Raw genomic sequence first — 26536 nt, 5'->3', positions numbered from 1 at the left:
TGAGATGCCTGCAAATTTACCACCCCAATCGGCACCACTGAATGCATGTAGACCAAGCAAACCTTTGCTTTTTTCGCTACCAACTGCAGAACATCTCTCAGCAATGTCAATTGTACGTTTCGCATTTCCCTTTCCAGTGATGAAGCAAAGGCGACCTAAGACATTGTGTGTAGAACAAAGATCCATCAGATATACAAAGACGTCAGTGTCTGGAGAATAAACATCAATATCTATGATGTTCTCTGCTGCTTTTGAGGTAGCATCCAGTACATGCAATGGGATGAGTGTATCCGCTTCCTCATGTGTGTGATGGGTGAGTTCTGGATCAAACATATCTGGCTTGTTGGAATATGTAGCATTTCCGTAGACGACAACAACGTTCTTGTAACTATTTGTATACTCATGCAGAACAGCCTTTCCAAGATATTCTGTCAGTTGCGACTTGGTGTAGTTGTGAGACAGAAGAGTCTTCAGTGAAACGAGCTTGATGTTGGTATTGTCCTTGATATCAAACTTCACTGGTTCAATACCTGCAGTCCTTTTCCCTCTAGTCTGTGCCTTGAGGGAATCATCAATGTATCTATCAAAGATAACACGTGCTTCATCGTACTGGGATGCAATTTTCCTTATGCTCCTAACAAAAGCAGCAGCAAAGTCGGAGCAGTCAACCATTGATGGGGACTTCTTTATGGCCTGGACAACTGCCATGGCATCGATGATGCACAGTTTGTCTGTTTTCTTGTCTTCTCCTGATGTCTCTATGTTGGGTGAATCTTGCTGCTCATTGATCTGGTCTTCAGACTGACTATTCGGTTCAGTTCCATAGGTTTCTATGGCATGGATGAAAGAGCTTTTGTCTGATGGGATAAGGAGAAGGCCATCTGAGGTAAATAGCGACCTAGGAATGACAGAAAATTCATATTTTCCAATTGTGTCACCCAGTGAATGTATCATTCCAGGTCTGGACTGCTGAACAACGAGAAATCTTGCAAGAAGTTGGCGATCCTCTCTTAGCTTGACGAGCTTGGCTCCAATCTTACACTGTGTCTTCTTTCTGCAAGAGCTGAATGTCTTCAGTTTGGCCTTCCTCATTGGGTCCCAGATAGATTTCTTGGCCGATGACTCAACTATTCTGTCAGATACAAATTCTTGGAACATGATCTTTCCCTTTACATCTCTTTCAAGAATGTCCTCCTTGAAAGCTTCAAGAACTTGCATGTTAGATATTTATCAGCTTCATTGACCTGATTTCAAATGGATTGCCCTCGCAGTGTCGTATGATTGCTTTCTTGATTGTTGAGGAATTTCTGTGCATGCGAAGAGCCACAGAATCACTGAGCTGATAGTGCTCCTTCGTAGTTTGAGAGTCATTGGTGGTACAACAGTAAGCATCTTGGAAGTCTTGAATGAGGATGACCAATTCAGGGGCAATCAGGAAAAACCTTCCCAGTGCTTCTTCATTTTGTGTTATTCCAGTGATGCCGCCAGCTACTTTCACTTCCCTGATCAGCTGTTCCAATGTTTGGTCAACAAATAGGTTCGTGAATGGGATGCCAGATTTAGTGACCATGAAGTCCCCTGCCTTTAGTGCATCCCAAGTAGTAGGACCAGATGTCTTCAGCAAATGCATTTGAAGAAGGTAGATTGGCACGAGCCTAGCATACTTGTATAAGTCATGTGCAAAGTAGTACTTGACCTGCTCTTCCATGGAAGCGAGATGCAGCTCCCAGTTCCCCTGTCTGCTAGCTCGAATCACATGCAGTAAACTCTCAACTTGCTTCATGTAGTTGAGTAAGAATGTTGCCATCTCGTCATTCTCTTGGATGATTTTGGTTTGATAATGCTCTTTAATCATCGAAGTTACCTCCTCAAAAACCTGTTTAATGTCACTATCTCTCTCGTGTAACTTCTTACGAAGCTCTTCGCATTTCTTAATCATGCTGTCCAAGTGCTCATGATGTACTGATGCTTCAAACAGGAGATCATAGCACGCCATGATGTTGGTCATGTGGAATTCAATACCACGTTTGAACCACTTTCCAGTGAATATTTGGCGGATCGTTGAAGGGGAAAAGAGGCCTGCTTCAATGCTAATAGATTCCAAGCCACTGTCCTCGAGATATTTTGCAATTGCATGCAGTGATGCGAAGCAGGCATGGAGTTCACCAATTTGAAGAATCCAGTTCTTGTTCCCTGTGGAAGATTGAAGTTTGGTTGCTCTCTCATACAAATCAAGATCAAGGGTGATGACTGTTTTCTTATGAGGACCAACCACAGCAGCTGATATCCCTTGAGCAAGACTTAAGATTGTAAAGAGAGATGAATAGTCAGTGGGAGGTCGGCGTAACAGAGGAGCAACAATCGCACTCTTTGTCAAGGATTGATTTCCTTTCTGCTGTGCCTGAATGAGTAAGGAATTGGTGGCTGCCCAGGTTGGCACTACTGTCTTCTTCAGTGCTTTGGCTGATGAGTGTACACCAGGTCCTTCAGAAGTTTTAGTGCTTCCTTCACTTTGTTCAATTCCATGGACTCTGGAATTCCCACCTGAATTGTCTAGACTAGGAGTTGTCATTGCCATAGGCTGTTCAATATCCGAAACAAGGTAATGTTCAAAAGTTGCACCTGAAGTAACCGACTCCAAAGATTGCTCGTCCTCAGGTTGTGTATCACTGTTCTGATCAGAATGGACGTGGAGGCTAGTCTCATCATCACTTGATTGTTCTGTAAGCGGTGATTGACTATCAAGAGGCTCAGTCAGTTGAGAAATATCAATGTGTAGAGATTCATTTGCAGCTACAGGGTGTGTTGCACTTGAAGTTGTATTTGACCTTGTAGAAAAGGATGCCATGAACCACGCCTTGTCATACATCTCATTTTCGCTGATGGCATGCTGAAAGGAGCCAAACTCAAATGAACTGGCAGTGATTGTTTTGACTTCAAGAGATGGTGGATGCTGTAGTTTGATGTCTACATCAATGGGTTTGACATCGTCTGGAATCCGGAGTGGTTCACTGACCGGGAGACCTGTGGTTGAGTCACTATCCCCACCCTGGTTCTGATTGATTACCAGAATGGTACCATGGAGAGTGTTCTGACCGTCGGCAGTGTTTTCAAGGAAGTCAATATTGTCCGCTGCGAAAAATAGAGACTTTCCTTTCTCAATGAAAGGTGGCAAACAAAACCCACCAGATGTCTCCATCCTTTCTGCAACTCCACTGGCAATCCGCTTTTCAATTTGCAGCACCTTATCATACGAGCATCCAATGTTCAAATGGGATAGAAGATTAACTAGATCTTTACTTCTTGTCTTCTTGTGTATTGTGAGTGCCAATCCTACTGATAACGGCGTTTCATGCCTCCTTCTGAATTCGGCATCTGATTCTGGTGAATATGCTGCTTGACGGTCAGTCTTGAAGTTAAGCAACATTTGCTGCGCCATAAGATTGACTGCTTTTCTTGATGATTGGCTACGTCTTCCCTTAATGCCTACGCATTTTGTGCCAAAGAGAACCCAACGAAGAAAACTGGTCAGTAGAGGAGGATGCTGAAATTCTGACATCGACTGGATACCTGTAAATTTCCATTTAGCAGATGAAGATGCAAGTGCCTTTCTTAGTATCGTAGCTGCTTCCTGAAGACATTCAACATCAGCTTCTTCTGTTTGTTGCTCATGAAGTTCAGAAACAGTTTTTCCAAGCAGCTTTTCACCTACGAGAAGTTCACTTTCATTGGCACGATGTGATTTTATGAAATTTACTCCTTCAATGTTTTCTGATATTATTGCTTTCAGGTGTTTTTTGTGGTGATAAGGTCCGGGGTCGATGTCATTGTCAGCAAGGAATGAAACGTACAACTCATTAACTTCATTCATCGTCACAGTAAACCCTTCATTCAAAGAACATTTCACAGCATTCAATTGACACATACATCCACGTGGGTGAGAGCACATGGGGAGCACATGTCATATCAAAGATGTATGCTGGCAATCTGCATAGACACATGATACTGCATTCTGATGTGATGCGTGTCTCATCATGTCTTATCTCTGGAATAACAGGCCTGTATTTGCACACTGAAGTTTTAATACGTCCAGTCCAAGGCATTTATTTTTCTAGTTTTTCTTTAACACCACGTTCAGTAACTGTTATATGTTATAATTAAGCCCCCCCCCCCGGGTGGAAGAAGGGGGGGGGGGTGATGCGTTTAGGCATATATACGATGATCAAGATGACAGCCGGTATTCTATGTACCAGGTCCTGCAAGCTTTAAATACAGATGATCTCTCAAAATGGATGATTCTAAGGTACTTTCAAATTTTTTTTTCAGTTCAGTTCATTTATTTTCCACAATAATAAAAGTACAAAGATGTACATTACATATAACAGATATATACATGTATATACAATAACAACAACAAATACCGAAACAAAATATGAACATTTACAGTAACATTGACAAAGAGCATAAGTGATTGATTAAAGTGTAATGATATAGAACATGTTATTATTGCGGAGGGAGCCAACTGGAAGACAGGAAAATAGTCTTAAGTGCGTTGGCACCCATCATGATCAATTAAATATAATCTTAATACATTAAGTAACAATAGCAAATGTTATTCCATGGCGGCCATTTTGAATTTCAAAATGGTGGCCAATTCGAATGGTCAGTTACTGGGAGCTTGTGTTTTGTTTGAAAACACACATAGCATCAATATTATGATACTGTTACGGTACAAACCTTTCCAGGTGCTTATAACTTGAGACATGAGATAAAATAGGATTAGCAATGGCGGCCATTTTGAATTTCAAAATGGCGGCCAATCGAAATAAAGCAAAATTTTATAAAAATGTGTATTGATATATCAGACATCATAGGCATACATTTTATCCCACATTTGCCCCTTCTCCAATGTCTATAATATGAAATAATGGTAAAAAATGCATTTTTTATGGTGGCCATTTTGAAATTCAAAATGGCCGCCTAAGACGTGGTCGAAAAAAATGGTACCAAAGTTTTTTGGATTCAGCACCCCCAAATTGACAAAGTTAGCCCAAAAAATCAATTTTGGCACAATTATCTCACGGGATTCAATATTGTGACATTACAGGCTGTACTAATACCATAGTACAGGGAAAGTAAACATGATTGTCCTTTGTGGCACAAAAAAGAAGGTTTTTCCATACCCTGGTTTTTCAGACAACCGTTACAGCGAGGAAGAATCTTTGTGTGGGGATTTAGTCATGCCTATAGCGTGGCTAGGACGGATATTACAATCTTGCACTCTTTAACATGTTTAAAAACCGCTTATCCCTCGTCCCTTACCCCCCCCCCCCCTCTCTCTCTCTCTCTCTCTCTCTCTCTCTCTCTCTCTCTCTCCCTTCCTCTCTTTCTCCTTTATCCCTCTCGCCTTCCCTTCTTGTGACCATTTTGTAGTTTGTGTATTTTTTTAATTACTCTCTCAGTTGTCTATTTCTCTCATTCGTCTTCACTTTATTCATTATGTTTGTCTGTCTCTCCTTCACTTATCATATATATTTCAAATGATGTCCCCTCTCTCTGTCATTTTCTCTCTCTCTCTTTCTCTCTAAATTTTCTTGTCTTCTGTGAATTCGTGTGGCTCTCGAACATTCCGTCCCCGTTCTTCTCTTTCTTTCTTTTACCCTTTTCCCGCCTTCCCTGCTCTTTGTATTCTCTGTTTTTTTTTCTTTAAATCTCTATCTCCTCCTCCCCTCCCCTCTCTCTCTTCTCTCTCTGTATCTCTCTCTCTCTCTCTCTCTCTCTCTGTCTCTCTCTGTCTCTCTCTCTCTGTATCTCTCTGTCTCTCTCTGTCTCTCTCTGTCTCTCTCTCTCTCTCTCTCTCTATCTCTCTATCTATATATCTCTCCCTCTCTTCACTGTCTCTATCATTCTTTATCACACTCTCTGTTTTGTTGTTCTAACTTCACCCTCTCGCCTCTTTCAGTTGTCTATATTCATTATGCGTATCTGTCTCTCCTTCACTTATGATCTATTTCCCTCAATCCTTTCATTTAGTTGCCCCCCCCCCACCCGTCTCTCCCTATCTCTCTCTCTCTCTCTCCCATTCTATCTCTTTCTTTCTTGCTACGTTACAATGTTAAAACAATTAAGTGACCCCAGGACAAAGTGAAGCAAAGACGCATTAATTTAGATTGCACTTACATTTATTTTATACATAAAGTTATGTTAATCTATCATTTGAAAATGTCACACTGTCATGAACTTACACAGGATATACCTTGCAGATATTTGAAAAAGAATTTGGTAGAGAGTAGGCCCCTAGCCTACATTACAATACTATGAAGGCTATATCATCACTAAATCGCCATTGTGGATCTGCAAATAATCAATCATCAAAATTAAGAACCATGGTTGTCTGCCTTATTATATACATCCTTCAATGTTTTCTGTTCCAAAATGATCACGTTACACGCATAGAACCTAGAAGTGATGCATCTAGGTAAACATAGATTTTCATGTGTATTCTGTTTTATCGCATGTGAAAATATTGCCTTGATATCAAGAATAGAAACAAACTTTAACAAAGAATATGCCAACTGTGTTCTTATCTTCAATGTTGATGATGATTACGACGACGAGGACGAAAATGATGATGATGATGTTAATGATAGTGGGTGTTGGTGGTGATTGTGATGATGGTGATGATGTTGATGGTGCATTCATTATGACTATAATGACGACAATGGTCAATGATGATGGTGGTGATAATGACGATGGTGATAGTAATGATCATTGCGGTGACAATTATGAAGATGATGGTGATGATGATGCTGGTATGATCATTGCAGGGATAATTATGTTGGTGATGAGGAAAAGAAGACGAATGACGGGTCTCATCCACAACTTGTACAATAATTTGGCCTGGTAGAACTAGGTGGTATACTCGGGAAACCATCAAAAGATCTAACTGTTTTAAAGGTTCGTTCAGATATGACAGTGTATAAACCGCCGCGAAAAGAAAGCCACCTCTGTTTCACTTACGAGTTAAAAGGAACTTTTAGATTTACACGACGAGAACGTGGACCGCCACGTGTGACATCCTTTTAAGGTAATGTGATGTCCTTTTAAGGCACTGCCTTAACACAATGTCACAGGCGGCAGTCCCCGCTCTCGTCGTGTAAATCTAAAAGTCCCTAATGAATAGCAACTGAACGTAAAAAAGGTCATGCGCGTATTTACAATTACAGAAATGTGACGCGTACTACTCTTAACGTCATCACACACAAAAAACGCCCCAGACTTGCCGCGTCACATCTGACGAAAAGGCATAAAAGGTAATTGTTTTACATCGAAATTCAACTCTATAATTGCCCAATTTCTGTACGATTAGCCATCATGGTATATTACACACATAATAACATTTACAAGACTGTAACATCTGTAAGGCGTAAACAAATCTGTTTTTATGTATTAAAGCATTAAAAACTGAGAAAAATCAGCCCAAAGAGGGAGAAAAAAAAATTTAAAAAGAGAAGATTTCCGACCGACCGACCCATGTGTTGGCACCTAAAGGGCAATACAACATCCTTTTTTAGGCATAATAGGGAGGGGGGGGGGGTGTAATAACACGATTTTGCCCTTCACATACAGGTATCCTACATTTCATGTCATTACACAAACAACTTCCTACCATATTAGGCTTATACTTCAAAATTGATCTTTAAAAATGTTCCAATGAGAGCAATAATAGTAACAACAACAATAATGATGATAATGATCATGATGATAATGATAATGATAATAATAATAATAACAATAAGGATAACAGCAATAATAATGATGATATAAATAACAAAAATAAAAACAACAATAATAATGATAATAATATTAAAACAACAACTACAAGAGCTTAAAAATAGACCATTCAAATAGGTCTCCTGCTTCCCAGATGATGTTAATCCCTTTAAAATTGAAAAAAATAAAAATCTATTTTAATGCTGCCTCTTTTCCCTTCTGCTAATAGGAAACTGCAAATTACTCATTTTTTTTTTTTAAACTTGATATTTAACTCTACAGTTAGTAAACAAACAAGAAACAGCAATGCAAAAGGACATTTTTACAATGATTTTATGCACGAAACTTTGTAAAGTAGGAATATTTGGAATTATAGGAAAGAAAGTTTTTCCGTGATTGTTTGCTGACTTGGTTGCATCATGATCCCCTGCCCTATCAAAATGGTTGCACCACACTGGTAGTCACAAACAATACATTTATGCATTTTGACCAGTGTTAACTTTACTGCTGACTAACGAGCAGAAATACGTGAAAGATATCTGTTGTTAATAAATAACTGTTGAATATAGGGTACGGGATGTGACATCATACTGGCCAAGTTATCAAGGTTGCTGGTTCCTAACATTTTTGTGCTAAACAGTGGTGTGGTGATCCCAACCGCCCAAAACACTGAATTCGTCCTGCTCCAGTTGCTTGAATGATTTCGGGGTGAACCTCATGCGCATGCTCTGTTATTTGGATACAGTAACCAGGACGACGAGCGAATATGACGTTATCCCTTAGGTACTCTATTACATAAAATCAAACTCATTAACACGAAACTCGGGTAATGGAAACTCGTCAACCAGGTGATCATTGTTCTTTAGCATCCCATAATCATGCCCAATAAGTTTATATCCAGTCGCTTTCATAAGTCGGGTGCAGTCTCCAACTTCTTCAATGGCATTTGCCATCTCTAAAGTGAGTCTGGACTTCCAGCTTACCAAAACCTCTTTCGAGTCTCTCCTGGTCGAAAAGGCAGCAGCCTTCTTTTGGCTCGGGTCATTGACATTGGTGTTAATGTCGATCCAGGTTTGTATCGCGGGGGGAATTACCGCACCCAGACCCACGAAGTCGTAGATTATCTTCGCGTAGACGTACGGCTCTAAAGCGAGATCCTCATAGCGCACCATCAAGTAGTTCTTCTTCATCAAAGGAACATAGTGTCCAATCTCGTAGTTCTGGAGCCAGTTTGAACAATACTTCAAGAGAACGTTGCGAAAGGTATCGGAGAGCTCAGTCACATTGAAGACTTTGATTGCCGGAAATTTGAGTTTTAAACGCGATAATATCATACTCCTAGGGTCACGTATCAGGTGAATCAGTTTGAGGTTCATATCAGGGTCTTTGACTGCGGATATCATCAGGTTTATGTCGAGTACTCGAATGGATTTGACGGCGGTGTGGTCCCTTGTGGCGCATGCTGTCTCCAGGACCTTCTCACTAACAGGATCGCAAACCAATTTATTTGATCGATGACCTGGTAGGCGTGTCTTCCGACAAAATTGTGAGGTAACCAGTGCAGCAATGGATTGTTGTCGACCATGCAATGTTCTATGGTTTAATTCATCGATAAAGAATGAAATATCGTTAAATTTGCAGTGGTAGAAGCCATTCAACATATCGATGAGCTTCGTGTAGATCACCCGACGGGTTAGGTTTGCGGAATCGAGCTTGTGCATTATTTGCATACCCGGCTCAAACATGTAGAAGAAGTCTCTTCGCTGTTGAAACAACTCCCCTAGAAAAGACGACCCTGTTCTCATTGCGGCAACTATGAGTACATTCACCCTCTTGGCCACTCCCTTTATAGTTGGAAGTGCCGTATGGGCAGCAGTGATGACGTCTTGACCATGTCGAAGATTCATATCAGGATGCACTTCCCTTTGCATTTCTGTATTGGACATATTCTTTTCTAGATCTTGCTGCACAGATTTGACAGTAAGGGGCAGTTTGATCTGTTGATTCGCAAGTCGGGGCATCTTTTCCCGAAAAAACTTGCTGACAGGGAGGAGACCCGGTGGGACGTTGGGTAGGTGCCGCTGCGCCATCCTGGCCGATGGTCGATCCCGAGGGGAACCACCTTCTCCTAAGACCTCTACAGATTCCAGGACCTTCTTGAAGACATTACCATTCATCTTATCACCGGCTTTTGACTCACTTTTCTTCTCGCCGAGGGCTCTATCTTCTCCGTCAGTATTAGTCGGCTTCTGTACAAGCAGTTGCTCGATCCACTCGGCCAACTCATCATCAACTACCCTATCGAGTGGCATGGAGGGGTCGACATATAGTTCATACTTCTTGAATTCCAAGTCTCGCCTTTCATTCTGCTTTCCCGCACTGGTGATGAAGGAAAAACCGCCATATTTCGACAACGTGGCCAAGAGAAAGAGAAGGAGACCTAAATGGAATAGGATAGTACCCGGGTAACGCCGCCAAAGGCTCTTCAAAAACGCTGTTTGGGTTATCCGGGGCATGGTGAGCAATATTCCGCTCCCTTTGATGAATAAAAAATTAAGTTTCAGGAGATTGTCGTCAGGTGTTGTGTCTCGAATCTACGTATGATGTTGAAGAATTCCCATAATCGAAATTCCTTAGAATGTGACAGTCATAATTTCATAATGTCAGTCAGAGTGAACAGGATAGGTTTTTGGCATTAGTTGGCAATTATTTATCAATTTCATATACCATTTCAACGGTTATGTGCCTCACTTGCACTAAAATTGATCATGCCATGTTTACAGTGTCCAAACAGCACAAACGATGAAATGATCACAAACGGAACGAAATGGATTATGTTGTTTTAAAACCGAACAGAGGTAGCACACACGACCTTTGACTCTGTATGAAATGACCACTCACTATATCCCAAATATGGTCGTCAAGTTATTTACATGAAAGTGTCATATGTCCCAGAAGAGCTTGAAAACAGAACGCAATGATGTCCAATCAACTGGTTCGCCAATAAAACTATCAATTCCACGGCTCCATATATTATTGTAGGCAGTTCGATGAAAACTATTCCAGATTAATCACTCCAAAACATTCCGCATGGAAAATCACATTGGAAACTCGTGACGAAAGCATATCCAGGCATATTTAACTCTCAAGCAACATGACAAAGTGTTGAGTGTGGAAAAGACGCCACGCAATGCTTTGAACGGGACTAGTTGTTGAATTTCTTCCTTTCTAAAGACACTTGTTCACGCTAGCTCGAAGTTTTCAGTTTAAAACCACTATACACAACGCTTAGTGATAGATCAGTCATCCGTATACAAGGATCTATTGGTATTGGTGTGCCGTGCAAACACACACCTAGATTGCATACAAACCACTTTCTTCATCATGAAAGGAAAATCCTTTACAGTGGGTGACGGGCAGTAATCGTGTCATCAAAAGAATAGGAGACCGTTTCATTCAGGGAGTCTTTCAAAGACAGATTAAATCTCGGTAGTGAATGAAGATTCCGTTTAGACAAACCCAAACCATGTAAAATCATAGTAACACCTCCCGGACATGTCTTCAATTAGCTCGCTCCTGAATGGTATCACTTACAAAATTAAAAAAAAAGCAATGCTGGCATTTCGAGGTAACGTCGAGCCAGCTTTCTCCAAGAACAGAAATGATTACAAATTTACATAATATAGACCCTCTTTGATTGACATTTTGATCTAGTGAAGTGTCGCCATTTTCTTCATGGCATGACCAATATGGAAGTTTTATATTTTATCACATAATATTGTTCTGAATAAACGATTCTGTTTGACGATTTTTCAAAATACATGTATACAAAGTGCTTTCTTAGGAGAACGTATGTGTTTGACACAAGAATGAAATATAATAACTTACATGAATACATGTACTTCCTTGCTATACGTACTTTAAAAGTGACACCCCCAAACAAAAAAAGTGGTCATATTTAAACGGCAATCTTTATCTCGCACATTATGTGGAACATAAACAACATTCTACTTCTATTGGTAATATTTACTTTCTATAAAAATACCCCTTTTGTTAATCGTCTTAGTTATTTTTGGCAAATTATATCCGGTTTGTGTTTGGAAAGATACAAAAAAGGATGTATTCGTGCAGTTAATGTACGGACAAGCGTCATATGTGAATGATATACTCCAAGACGTGTGAATGATGAGCACTTTATACGGACAGTAATGAGACGTCTGGGGAAATAGAGAGAGAGAGAGAGAGGGATAGAGAGAGAGAGAGAGAGAGAGTGTGTGTGTAATCCAGTATGAGAAAAATTATTACCATGATAGGTAAGAGAGAGAGAGAGAGAAAGAGAGAGAGACGGAGTCATTATGCAAAGTATGATTGCCATGCTCGTGATGATTACGTAAGTGCTTAGCAACACCCAAGCGCTGAAGAGTCTCTGCTTTTGTATAAGTGCTATCGCCGAATAGACCAGTTCACGGTTAGCACATTACTGCAATGACCCCGAATATCCACAGATCTTCAAAACATGAAGAGGTCCCACTTTGTACATTTTGAAATAATCACTCCTACAGCGATGGAGGTGCTACATAAATAGCCTTTGTTTCCCCTTTTCAAAGAATACTTCCACCTGTGTATCATGAAGTGCATAAATGAATAATGATTACATAACTTTCATAAGCACGTATGCAGTATTTTGTCTCCGTGTATTTCACAATTTGTTCTGCAATGACCTTTATCTGCTCATGCTCAGACTGCAACCGTGAACTGGCTGTCTATTTTTTGTTTTTGAGAGTTAATTTTCGTCTTCATGTCAACAATGCAAGATAAAATTGTCGGTAAGATCGATCGAGATTCAATTGTATTGAAATTGCCGACCAATTTTTCGCACACGTATGGTATCCTCCATCGCTCAAACCATTTTTTAACATGTAAACCTATGGGGTAACCATGGAGACTGACCTATTTTTTTAATAACCATGGTTATTAAAAATATTGAAATGTTTTATGCATGGTTACCGGGAATTTTACAGGAACAGTTGAAGTTTATGAATGCAATTCGACCAATCAGATGGCTGGATTTCTTAAGTGAGGTATATAATATTGACTATTTTCCGCATTTTTGCTGTTCCGTTCAGAAAAAAGATGACTATTCAGAAATCTTTTTCTTTCTCTTGTCCCTTTACTAATGTTTACCCCTCCTCGTCTTTCTCTCTCTCTCTCTCTCTCTCTCTCTCTCTCTCTCTCTCTCTTTCTCTGTCACTCTATACATTCTCATCCTTCTCTCCCATCTCGGCTTCCGCTGTCTCTCTGTCTCCCCCCCCCCCTTACACACAACGCTTGCTTTACACATTGCCTCATGTGATATAATTAACAATATCATTGAATATCAAATTATGAAACAAACAAATAAACAAACAAACAACAAAATTGTTGTTGAATACACACACAAAAACTGTAAACACAATAACCATATATTTTCCATTTTATTTCAATGTTACGGTTGGCAATGAAAGAAAATAGAATAATTAAATGTATAACCATTTATTTTGAAAAGTATCGATCGTTTGATGATGCAAACTAAAATACCTGATTATATTGTGCTAGATGAAAGAGAAAATAGAAAGAAAGAGAGCCTGAGAGAGAAAAAGACTGAAAGATACAGGATAGAGAGAGAGAGAGAGAGAGAGAGAGAGAGAATGTGGTGGGTAATACATAGATGAAAAGAAAAGAAAAAGACAAAGATAGAAATATAAGAAGTAGAAGAATAATCACGAACCAATTTCGACCAAGCAAATACAGATATTTTGAATTTATTTATTTATACACTGTAAAAAGCCGAAACAGTTACACACCTGGATTCCATTGGGGTCGTGTTAAACATTTAAAACAGATACATTCAAAGCATTGAAACATGAAAAAACAATGACATTTGAATAATATGAAGTCAACAAACAAAATAAGATAAGATAAATGACAACAAAATGGAAAGTAATGGTATAAAAATCAATAAAATTTGACAACCATAAAATAATATATAACAATTTAAGGTCAAATATGGCTGAACAAAGAAAAAACACGAAACACCAATACTCATCAGATCGAAAAAGTTCAACGTTTGAAAGTTTGAAAGCTCAAAGGTTAAACAAAAGATTATAAGTTTTTTTAAAGTTCAACAAAAATATAAAAAGAGTATATGAATATAAAAACGAATGTAAAGATAGGGAAAATAAACACACACAAAACACGTTTTTAGCAAAGGAATATAATAAGAGATAGCATAAGAAACGCGAAAAGCACAAATGTGATCAACGCTTATTATCTAAAATAACCAACAGAAAGATAAAATCATTCAAATACCAAATTATCTGAACTCGTGTAAAAATTGATATATATATATATATATATATATATATATATATATATATATATATATACATATATATATATCGAATGGCGGTTTTGGTCTAGAACAAATAGGTGTTTTTAATTTGTTCTAGACCAAAACCGCCATTCGATTTTAGTATATAAGGGGATATCTACATTAATCTCTTTGGTTATAAGAATACAATATCATGATGACGAATTTTTGTCTGATGGCAGTTCCATGGTAATGATAATTACTGACAAACAAATATACATTAAATTATACAAACACATATTATTACATTGCAACACATATTACACGATTATAACTTTTCCACCATAAATATGAAATCGGCATAAACTTCACTTTGGGGCTTACCTACTAACTGGGTTTAAAAGTTAGCTATGATGCTATACGCTCGATGGCTTAGGGGTAGAGCAGTGGTCTCGTTAGCGGGAGGTCCCGGGTTCAAAATTAAGCTGATGCGCTAGTAACACAATCGCAACTACTTTAGTGAAAATCAACTCAGAGGCGATTTCAATACCATATTGTAATAATAATAATAATAGCTAGTTCTTATATAGCGCTTTTCAGGACCGAAGGCCCTCTCATATTGCTTTAGAGATTATGTATATTATAACCCCGGTCATAGGATTCAGGCTTACCCGCACACAATATATGTACATTCTCCACTCCCTGGGGAGCATTCCAGCCAGGCGTCATTTTAACAAGCGCACACTTGCTAATCTAAGCACATTAGCTTTCGCATCCTACCGGGTACCCATTTAACACCTGGGTGGAGAGTGGCAAATGTAGATCAATGTCTTGCCGCGGTGGGACTTGGATCATATTCTTACACCATAATACGCTCATTACAGGAGGGGACGTACAAGGCCATTGAAATTACCTCAGGTTGACTTCTCAAAAATAGTTGCATACATGTACGTGTTTAGTGCCCTATGGCAAGGTACTAATCGTCATTACCAAGTCCATCGGTAAAGATTTAAAGCTATCAGCCTTCTGGTTTGCTACTTTCAAGCATACAGGTATTTATTAGCATTCAGGTAAACAAAAACAAACAAAAAAACACTCATAGTTCACGTTTTAGCATAAAAAAGCTATAAGCATGTTTTGATGATGTTAAAACATTGTTACAATACATTATTGCATATGTGAAACTGGAGTCAAGACCCTTAACATGGTATACTCTCCACAATCCCTCTGAAATTTTCCATTCGTGTATATTATAGGCTATGATTTAGATTTAAGTCAACAGTGGTACAATATGCCTGCCTTTTGTGATTCTTTTTTTCCTATTACTTCACCATAACGTGATGGAATGATGCACATCGATCTGTTATGGAGAGAGATCGCGCTAGTTTTTTTCTTCCTTTTTTACAGATAACAATTAATTACCCACATTTGAATTAGCATTGTGCTAACAAACACTCTTATTAATAATTAGCAAATAATGTCATGATGATAATATAAAAAGTTACTTTTATATGGCGCACATATCCATTCCAGGGGATACTTAAGGCGCTGATGCCGGTCTTGTCGGCGTGATTGGGGAATCATATTACCTCCCACTCAAGCACAAATCCGCGATGACGCTCTTCCTCCACTTGCAGGTTCCTCCGATTCCAAACCTATAGTCTGACTCGTTTTCAATCTCCAATTCGCCCTGAGAATCCAGTTTGAATACTGTGCATTCTTCAAAGATGCAAAGAGTTCAATAAAAATAAAAAAAGATTCGGAAAGCCATAATATAAGATCTTTGCTCCCTTGTGTCTATTGCCATAATCAGCTGTATCCGATCTACACCTGAGACAAAGCGTCATAAATCCTACAAACAAGGACAAGTTCAGGTCCAAGTTAGGGCTTGGTTTTGGGTCTGATTAGTGACGTCACTGGGACCTTCCCTGCAGCTAGGTGACGTCACAAAAACTACCACAGTGTCCACGGTACATCAAAGACATAATTGAAGTCACACAATAGTGTTAATTCGTAGCTAGGGTAACGTCATTATCACATTTGCATCATCACCATCAAGAGTCTGACACTTTTCTCGCTGAAGATGGACAGGGAATCCCCTTTTCCCTCCGTCACGATGACGTCATTCCTATGTTTCTTCGTTGTCTTGGAAGATGACAGCAATGCCTGAAGTTCGCGTCACGTCTTTGATGCTCTTCTTGTCTTTCCTTAAGGCAACACGGTCACAGGTACATGTCTTGCTTTCGACTGTGCATTGAATATAACCGAACAAATAAATACATAAATGACCAGATACACATGAACAAATAGATAAATAGATAGGTAGATAGATAGATGAATTAACAAATGAATAAATTAATCGATCAATCAAATAACAAAAAATGTAAATAAGGAAGGGAAGTAAAGAACAAATTATTAATACTAGGATGATAGAAGGGGAATGAACATTAAAATGAGAGTAAAATTACATACTTTACGAGTACTGAATATCAAATAGATTTAGAAATAGTATGGGCGACAGCGAAGGGAGATATATATATATAAATATATCTATTCATGTACTTTTCTATCTACACAGCTGATATCTATCAGATAAATTTCCGTCCATGTCCTCGTTCATAATTCTTTGTATCAAAGTTTGCGTTTTGTCTTTATATATAATTACTTATCATCATGTTGTATGAACATTACTATTATTATTGTTATTATTATCAATATCATTATTATTATTACTATAATTATTATCAAAAGTAGTGGTGGTAGTAGAAGTAGTAGTAGTATATTATCATTAATATAATCATCATAAATATTGTATATTTATTCATTAATTCATTTACTTATTTCATTAAATATTGATACTTACGTTTGACCAGATCCTCATCTCGTGATGTCTGTGATTCAAACTTCGTCGGTGGACCTCGTCTCGAGACCTGTATGAATGCAGAGAAATAGTATTCTAACACTTAACTCCTTATTTTCACCTTTTCATATTTTAGATGGTATCTTGAACTGCGTTGATATCTAATTTGAGTAATATTATCATGCCACCCATTTAAAAACATACCCAATAAGTGTACAGGCTCGTTTTGTCAATGATAACGTAAAGTGTAATATACGAGTGCGCGTGTCATAACTATCCCTCTCAATACGCTATGACTGGACACATGCATTGCCGTTATTGTATGGAACTCCAAATTATCATATGATTATGTTGCTTCAATGCTTCATACAGATGTTACTCAACTTAAAATATGAACTTACATGAGTGTAAATCTCGAACACCATTTTGACGGCGAGGAAAATAAGCACGGAACCCGTTTGGACCTTGAAGCAAATGAGAATCAAATATCGTCATCAATAAAAAGCAAAAATGTCACAATATTAATGTTATTTCTTTTAAGATATAAACAGCAATAAAGGCATACTAATTTGAATTGCAAGCCGATGGAACTTTCATAATCACACTGTATACCCTTCATTAATATCGAAACATTTCCCTTTTGATTCCACGGATAGTTTTGTTCATTTATTAAATAAACGATTATTAATGATAGGTTTTTTTTTAAAATAATGTCCGTCAAACCGTGAATCTCCTGACGATCAAGCATAATTTGACCCTGGTCATGACCGAGCAGCTAAATATACATATGCAGCGCAAAAGAGGATACCCATTTTCACATTATTATAAAAGAATTACATAGAAGAACAAATCGTACAAAACAAAGAATGAAAACCATTTAAAAAAAAAACATTATCGTGATTCCCATGAGCATTTACAAGTTGCCAGGAATGGGGCAGGCAAACTAAATCACCAAAACCTTGAAGGTCCACCTTTCCGACTTGCAGTACTCATGGGAGATCACTAACAACTAAAAAAGAACAAACTGAATTAATCAGTGGTGAGTGTTATAATAAGGCTTAATGCATCTTGCCAATGGACCTATTATGCAACATAAAACAAATTCTTGATCAGCCCCCCCCCCCACCCCCATGCGAACGTTTATAATGCCCAATGTATTTCATTTGTTGTGGTCAATATGAAAATACGAGCTGGCCAAAGCCACACCAACCATTCCCAGTTGTGGCAAAAAGAAATACAGTTATTGACTATTGTTTAAACTTACTCTCCATACTGTCATGGATGTCACTGTACCCGGTTTCAAGACCAGAAGAAACAACGTCAAACTAAGGGAAAATATAAAGATTGAAAATGATATCTATCACTATATGAAATGATATTTATCACTATATGAAATTATATCTATCACTATATGAAATCACACATTGACTAAAACATTTATATTCATTTTCTACCATAATCATGCCAAAACTTGATTTTCATTCGCAGCCGCAAAACGAAGTCAATGATGTAATCATATTCTGAACATTGTAGTGTTTGAAGCGAAAGGATTGTTTTTAAATGAATTTTGTTGATATTAACATTATTCTGCAAGCGTTGAGTATTTTATTTTGTTTAAAAAAAAAAAAAATGCTTGTAGGATAGCCCATGCCAGTATGCCAACGGAGTATACATGCTGGCGTTTGTCTCAAACTAATAAACCTTATGTTCATATTTATTGTCCTATTAAAATGATTACGTTTTTTTTATTTATTTATTTATTTCACATCTTTAAAAAGGGTAGCCCGATCAGCATGAGCTGGTTTTCATCAGGGCCCTTTACAACATACATGGTTCAATAATAATGTCAATCAAAACAACAATAAATGCACATTATAATATGAGAGATAATTCGGACATGCAATAAAAAGGCGATACAGTACATTTCATAGTATACGAAGTTCAAATTAAGATAAGGTATGCTATAGATATTTATAAAATTGTTGCGAATATTTCAATGTTAAAAAAAGTTTACCGTCACCATTGAGTAATTATAAAATGTATACAATTAAATACTTTCCCAGTTTATAATTAAAACTATTGTAAACAAACAACAACAAAACCCACAATTAAAATATATATATATATACATGTAGTTGACATTTGTACGCAATAACACATAGTATTAGGTTAAAGTTAAAACAAAGTATGGTATAAATATCAAAACAAATTATGCAATATATTTCAATGTTAAAAAAGTTTGCCGTCACCATTACGTTATACCATATATACTATTAATACTTTCCCATTTAATACTTTAAACTATTAATTATAAAAACAAATAGTTGACATATTATGCACATAAATATAATAACATGCATATGTTAGTATCATAATCAATTCATAACATGGTATTGCTTAAGTACATGAAATACAATTTCAAAGATTCCTTGATTGAGGTTTAAAAAAAAAAAAAAACATCAATGATAATGTTGTTTAGCATATTGATAAAATAAGTAAGCAAGATTCATTATTGGCGTGTGCTAATTAAAATAAAATGTTAAAGGAGATTGCAGCATTCATATTGCACGGCAATGAACAAGAGCGTTCCAGACTCAGTGTGATAAATTGCTTTTGAATACGTTCAGATTGGGGGAGAACCTGGTTTCTATGGGTAGATTATTCCAGAGTGTTATTGCAGAGTTTACAAAGGAGCGCTTAAAGAATTCTGTATTGCACCTATTGGATTCCAGCTTAAGTTGATGGGAATTACGTGTCATGCGTTGTGCTACATCATCATGTAAAATAAATTTGTTTGCCAATAAGGCAGGTGCAAGATGGTGAACACATTTAAATGCCATAATCCCCATTGCTCTTGAATACAATGCCTCAAGTGTTGACCAATTAAGTTGTAATAAAACCTCGTGTGAAGGAGTTGACCACGAACATCCAGATATAATATATGCTGCTCGTTTATGTAATTTATTTATAGTTTCATAATTATGCAGGGATCTATTTATCCACACAGTGCAGCAGTACATAGCATGAGGTAGAATATAGCCCCAGTATATCATACTCAGATAATGTTTATTGAACGTGCCTTTGAGTCTTCTTAGAATACCTAATTTCTGTTTCATTTGTAAAGCTACTTTTTCGACATGCTTCGAAAATAAGAGATTGCTGTCTACTATAACACCGAGGCATTTGTACTGTGTCACACATTCAATCGGTGTTGTCTTTATACGCACATTTAAATTATTTTCGTTTAGCGTCTGTAACTTTTGCTTCGACCCAATAACCATTACCTTTGTTTTAGTAGTATTCAATAGAAGTTTATTTTTTTGCGTCCACGAATACACTTCATCTAAAGCAAGATTTAGTTTCGTTTGGATCTCAGATAATGTTTTGCCTTGTACCGACATGGTCGCGTCATCTGCAAATAAAAACATGTCCGCACTATGAATACTAGTGGGCAAGTCATTAATAAATATCGAGAATAACAATGGCGCTAAGACAGAACCTTGGGGTACACCGTAATTAATTGTTCTCGTTGATGACTTTTTACCTTTAATAGACACAAACTGGCTCCTGCCTCCTAGATAGGACCGAAACCATTTTATGGCTCTATCCGTGCAACCAACGTTTTTTAACTTCATTAATAGAGTTGAGTGATTCACTGCATCGAATGCCTTCCTCATATCAATATACGCAACACCGTTTAAGTTGCCTTTGTCCACGTTTTGGGCCCATAAATCTACCATACAAAGCAGGGCAGTTTCGCATGAATGGTTGGGGCGGAAGCCAAACTGCCTTTCTGTTAATATCTTATTTACTTTTAAATATTCTTGAAATTCCGTGTTCACAGCTTTTTCCAGTATTTTGGATGGTATGGACAATAACGAAACTGGTCTATAATTTTCAACGCTGAGTTTACTTCCAGCTTTATAAATAGGTTGGACTCGTGCGATCTTCCATTCATCAACAAAAATTCCCTGATCCAAAGATGAATTAAGTATATAAGTAAGGCTTTGTATTACATTTTGAGAATTGCATGCAAATTTTAGTAATTTTATTGAAACATCGTCTGGGCCGGTGGCTTTTTTAATTGGGATACGTTCGATTTCCTTCATAACAAATTCATCTGTTATAACTGGGAGATCAAACGAATTGACTGGAGGAACGGTATCAACAGTATCGCTGTGTACAGATGGTTCACTAGCTCTATCAATGGTGGAGTTGTTAACATCATTTTCAAAGTTAAGAGGATTAAACATAGTATCAACTGCGTCCACAAAGTAATTGTTAAAGTGATTGGCTATCTTCTCGGCATCAATTACTTCTTCACCATCTACTTCCAGTTTAAGGTTACTCTCTTTTCTATTAGATTATTGCTCATTATTGTTTTGAGGGGGACCAGAAAAATCGGTTTACGGTCACTCTTTGCGTAAAAGCACCCAGATGACCATACAATATTGTTTCAATTATATTGAGTGGCTTCACTTAGTACGTGGAACATAGGGTATATTGCACTCGCTTTGAAAATGTTTTACTCATCCGCGGCTCGTCCTATATAATATCAGCCCAACTCGTATCCGTATATTACGCTCAACGCCATTCAGTACACATAATAATTATGCTAAGTAAATCACACCTGAATATGGGGCCCAGTCAAACTAAGTGAAATGCTGCAACTGTTATTATCAATAGCGAATTCTTCATTGTTTAGGGGATGGATTGTGTTTAAAGATTCACTGTTGACAAGAACAATGCATTTTCGCAACATTTAACTTTTTAGTTGGACCCATATTCAGATGTACTGCATTATCCATGATTATAATGATGATTACAAACGGGGCATCATCACAAAGGGGAATAAACATGCCTTTCAATGATACCAACATCAAGTAAGATAATATCATAACAAGAGAGATATCGAAGTTCAAACTTGAACCTTTTTAAGGGGTTTATTTTCTACTTACTTGAGTATGGGGAAGACGAGCAGTAAGGTCAAAGCTTTGACATGGTGTATTCCAAAGTGGTGATGAATACGATGCTTATGCCTATTGAATATACATAAAACAAATATAACTTTGGCAAGCGGTAACACTAACCCACTGCCTCCTCGAACCCAGTAGGCAGTGTATTAAACAAATGGGAATGAGAACATACAGTAGTGGATGGGTTCATTGCAGGCAGACGTCTTTCTTTTTATAATGGTTTCATGCTATATTCTACATAATTTTAAAAGTCAGGTTCCTAAAGCCCATATTTTTTTTCAGTTCTGGGGGACAAAGCGGACAAAAAACACCGTATTAGGCATAATTATATAAAGAGAGCGAGATATCGCCGATTCCAATTTCAACTAGTGGAGGCGCCTCTCTGTGCTTTCTATTTTAATTTCGATTTCATTGTTAAACTGTATTCCAATATTACAAGTATTTGACTCGTGATGCGTCCGTACGTTTTCTGTACAAAACCGAAAGATATATAATACTTTAGCATCAACTGAGTAAAAGTAGGAATTGAATTAAACGAGTGAACCCTGAGTTGGTTATTTATGACTCTCATTGTATAGCTGTAGTTTGCACGCATTGGCGCTCCCAAGTCAGGCATAGAATCACATACAATAACGTGGCTAGTATTGTGCAAACTATACTCTTGGTAAACACCTCAGACAATAGAGCGAATACGACAACGATTACGTAACACCAAGAGTCGACCAAATTACCTTTTCCAATGAGCTGAAATCCAGTAGATGAGTTGCATACCTGATGCGCAGATCAGAAGACCACAGTGGAACATGATTGTGGTGTCCTCGTTCTCACTTAACGACCCCTGTGGTTCAAACAGAAAAGAAAAAGAATGGAAATGTGGGATTTCAAAATGGCGTCATAATGAAGATTTCAGTATATGGCTCATCGGGGATCCGACATTTGTACCTGCGATAATTGCTTAGGGTTTATTTTTCTTCGACAAGAGCATGTGGCAATTGGAGCTTATTATCTGGATCTATATCATTCATCACATTACTCATGAAACTTGAGAACACTCGATGAAATGATTCTTATATTTTCAAGTATAAAACACACTCCGGAAAAATTGCAACATGTACAACGTTTATGCGTAGCAATACAAATTCTCATACCTTTGAAATATGTTTTCACCATCATAGGTACATGTACATAATAAGCAGAGGAAGAAGTATATAAATCAAATGAATAAGAAACATAAACATATTGCACGTTTAATGTGAGAGTAAGGGCTGCGGTTTGGTTTTAGGTTAGGCTTAAGCCTCGGTCACAAATGCCATTACGAACTGCTACGAACGCCGTACGAACGATTTTCAGACAATGGAAATTCGGGAGGACAATGGAAAAACAGGGAGATTCGTAGGAAATAATCGTACCTCCGAACCATTGTGACCGCTGCATTAGGGAAAGGTATTGGTTGTGCACAAAACTACATGTACATGTAAGAAATTGTCTTTATCCGTCACACATTTACTCCAACACGGTCAAACCGTCTCCAAAACGATTCCAAAGCGACCGATATTTGGCCATTGGGACAATGTATTTTCCCGTTCGGTTGTCGTCGGTCTGGTGTCGGTCTGGTGTCGGTCTGGTGTCGGTCTGTTGTCAGTTTGGTGTTGATCTGGTGTCGGTCTGGTGTTGGTCTGGTGTCGGTCTGGTATCAGTTTGGTGTTGATCTGGTGTCGGTCTGGTGTCAGTTTGGTGTTGATCTGGTATCGGTCTGGTGTTGGTCTAGTGTCGGTCTGGTGTCGTTCTGGTGTCGGTCTGGTGTCGTTCTGGTGTCGGTCTGGTGTCGGTCTGGTGTCGGTCTGGTGTCTGTCTGGTGTCGTTGGTATCATATGACAGGGTTATTACCTACCTCCTCTCGTGCTGTTCTTGAATACCTGATGAGGAGTCTAAAGCTGTAAGGTGTTAGACCCAGACACATCATCATCTGCACAAAAATAAGTAAATGAAGGCGGAATGTATGAACTAATACATGTATATTTATGATAATAATGATAATAAAAATAATAATAATGAATGAATGTAAAAATTATGGTACGCATAATTATTATAATGATAATAACTACGAATTAGTTAATTAATCATCAAATGTATAGTTCTTAGCGTCAAATAAATAAATAAATAATTTATTAAATAAATTAATGAATCACTAATTCATAAACTAACTAACTATATAAAGTAATTTAATAAAATGGTCAAATAAATAAAACCAGTGCCTGGTAAATAAACGAATATACATACATAAATAAATGAATAAAGATTTATACAAATACAAATTTAAAAAATATATGTAAATAACTATCTAAATAACTAAGAACTCTGTAAATTAATAACTTACTATTCGACTTGCTTACTAACTATCAATGAATAAATGAATAATAGTCAAAGTGATCTGGTCCCAATCTCATCGGAGACGTTGGTCTAGTATTGGAAATTTATACCTTTAATTTCGATATAAATTCATGACCAATTAAAGTATGTGGTATTCTATATGTGTCTGATAACTGGACATTTGTTATACTTTTTTTATATTCGTAATTTTCTCTCTTACATAATGCAAAAGTACTCATACTCGACACTTGCAATGAAATTTAAAACAAAAATGAAGAATGAAAAAATACACCTACCAACTGTAAGGCAATCCGCATGTATCTACTAATCGTTGGTACTTGCTAGAATGGATAACAATTGAGAACAAAGACGAAAAAGCAAATAGCATAAATACAATTGTTATTGTTGTTGTTGTTGTTGTTGTTATAAATCCGTTGATTTAAGGGGAAAACATCATCCCAAAGAATGTACGGCAGGAATTACAGGCTCGCATTTAATATACCCATGAAATGTGACCGTTATTGTGCTTTTAAGGGAGGGGTGCACCTACCCCCCCCCCCCTCCCCTTTGGCATATAATTGGCTTTCAGTTCATTCTTGCGATATACACCGATGAGGGAAATACGACAAGGTATTTTGTGTCTGTTTTCGTTGCTAGATTTTGCATAGGGTTGAATTACATGATAAACATCACAAATACCAAGCATTATCCGGACTCAGCATTAAGGTATCATTCTCTATGTACAGAACATGAATTAAGCTCACAATTTCCATAATTCAAAAATATTAAATGCATGGATATATTGTGCAGTTGTAACTGATACACTATTCTATTGAAATGTGTGTACTAAAGAGCTGATTCAACGATGCTTTGAATGTATACCCACTTGCAAACGCACAATTTTCCCCTTTATCTGGGGTATTACTTTGGATTGAACAATAAATGTTTATTTTTTTAAAACATACTTACATTTGAAATCATGGTGTGTATATACCACATCATTCCTGTGGAAGAGGGAGAAATTTTGAAATAATTGCTAATTAATTTTGATAAGTAGCATCTATGAAAACTATGTTGATTTGAAATATAAAGAAGCAGGGGAAAATATGCACATGTTAATTTAAATTGTGGCCTTCAAAATAGTTGTCTGTATATACTCGAGAAAAATCATAAGCAAAATTCTGGAAAATAATAAAATCACATGTAATATATATAATATATATCGGGAAAACGCATCTTGTAACACCATGAAGAATGTTCTAGGCAAAGCGTTTAAAAAAAATCTTCATTAAGACATATACATGGGTATAAGCTGACTACACTCTCAGCTTGCGTTCTGTTCCCCATTCTCTCGCCTTTTATCTTCATTAATTTAATCTCCTCTCTTTCCCCTGAAAACATTGATGTCCGGTCTTGTCAGTATTTCCTTTTTTCTATGACATTTGAAATCTTTAAGAGAGTAAGGGTTATTGTATAGGTATGCAATCAACCTATCAGCGCAACCCAGTGTGAAATCAAATACAAGTAATTAATTGAGGATTAATTGTCTATTGACCTAAGCGGGATCTCACCATCACTATCCTATTGTCTGACAACCAAGACTAATGAACCCGATTGCCATTCAATCTTTTAATCAGGGTCTCTGTTCATTTAGACACTGTAATTAATCCATCCAATTCTGATCTATATATCCGCCATTCTAGTATATTCTTGCAGTGTCATTGAACTCCAGGGGGACGTTTCACAAAACTTGTCATCAGTGACAAATGACAGTTTTTGTTATAAGCTACTGAAATCCTTGCTTTTGATTGGTCATCAGTAGATTTGTCACTGATTTTAGTCATCTGTCATTGAAAAAAGTCTTTGTGAAACGCCCCCTGGTCTTTATTTTCTCCTCCCAATTGGTTCTCGGCTTCACCTTTGGCCCAAAACCTTCTACTTTTCCGCGTGAAAATCTTTCAAGAGACCTCTGGTGTCTTTTTATATGACCACATTTTGTCGCCTTTCTGTATTTCACTATTCCTAATAGAATATTTTGTTTAAGCCCCGCCATGTACAATATTTCTGCGTGGGTTAATGAGGGAGGGAGAGAGAGAGAGAGAGAGAGAGAGAGAGAGAGAGAGAGAGAGAGAGAGAGAGATATTTTGCACACAAAACAGGGGCACATATTCACCATTGCCTAATTAATATTCATGATTTATTCCAAAC

At 37.4% G+C, this 26536-nt stretch overlaps 2 protein-coding genes across 2 annotated transcripts in view; both read right to left on the bottom strand.

The window, feature by feature from the left end:
* Nucleotides 1-6164: 6164 nt before the first annotated feature.
* Nucleotides 6165-11176, bottom strand: LOC105444666 (carbohydrate sulfotransferase 5-like). The gene has a single exon (XM_011679197.2). It carries the CDS (start codon nucleotides 10287-10289, stop codon nucleotides 8565-8567), a length of 1725 nt encoding a protein of 574 aa, XP_011677499.1. The 5' UTR covers nucleotides 10290-11176; the 3' UTR covers nucleotides 6165-8564.
* A 3727-nt stretch (nucleotides 11177-14903) lies between these two features.
* The window catches only part of LOC100888535 (endosomal/lysosomal potassium channel TMEM175), a 34661-nt gene continuing 23028 nt past the window's right edge, over nucleotides 14904-26536 (bottom strand). Inside the window, exons 13-21 of the mRNA XM_030979074.1 lie at nucleotides 25298-25332; nucleotides 24625-24669; nucleotides 23850-23924; nucleotides 22690-22796; nucleotides 21941-22021; nucleotides 18247-18307; nucleotides 17384-17446; nucleotides 16986-17052; nucleotides 14904-16369 (exon numbers count right to left, since the gene is read on the bottom strand). Of these exons, the coding sequence (XP_030834934.1) occupies nucleotides 16251-16369; nucleotides 16986-17052; nucleotides 17384-17446; nucleotides 18247-18307; nucleotides 21941-22021; nucleotides 22690-22796; nucleotides 23850-23924; nucleotides 24625-24669; nucleotides 25298-25332 (653 nt within the window). The 3' untranslated portion in view covers nucleotides 14904-16250. The remainder of the gene's footprint in view (nucleotides 16370-16985; nucleotides 17053-17383; nucleotides 17447-18246; nucleotides 18308-21940; nucleotides 22022-22689; nucleotides 22797-23849; nucleotides 23925-24624; nucleotides 24670-25297; nucleotides 25333-26536) is intronic.

The sequence above is a fragment of the Strongylocentrotus purpuratus genome, unplaced genomic scaffold (assembly GCF_000002235.5).
Source record: "Strongylocentrotus purpuratus isolate Spur 01 unplaced genomic scaffold, Spur_5.0 spur5_scaffold_10, whole genome shotgun sequence".
Classification (NCBI taxonomy): domain Eukaryota; kingdom Metazoa; phylum Echinodermata; class Echinoidea; order Camarodonta; family Strongylocentrotidae; genus Strongylocentrotus; species Strongylocentrotus purpuratus.
The sequence above is the reverse complement of the archived record's forward strand: the minus strand, read 5'-3'. Positions and strand labels throughout refer to the sequence as shown.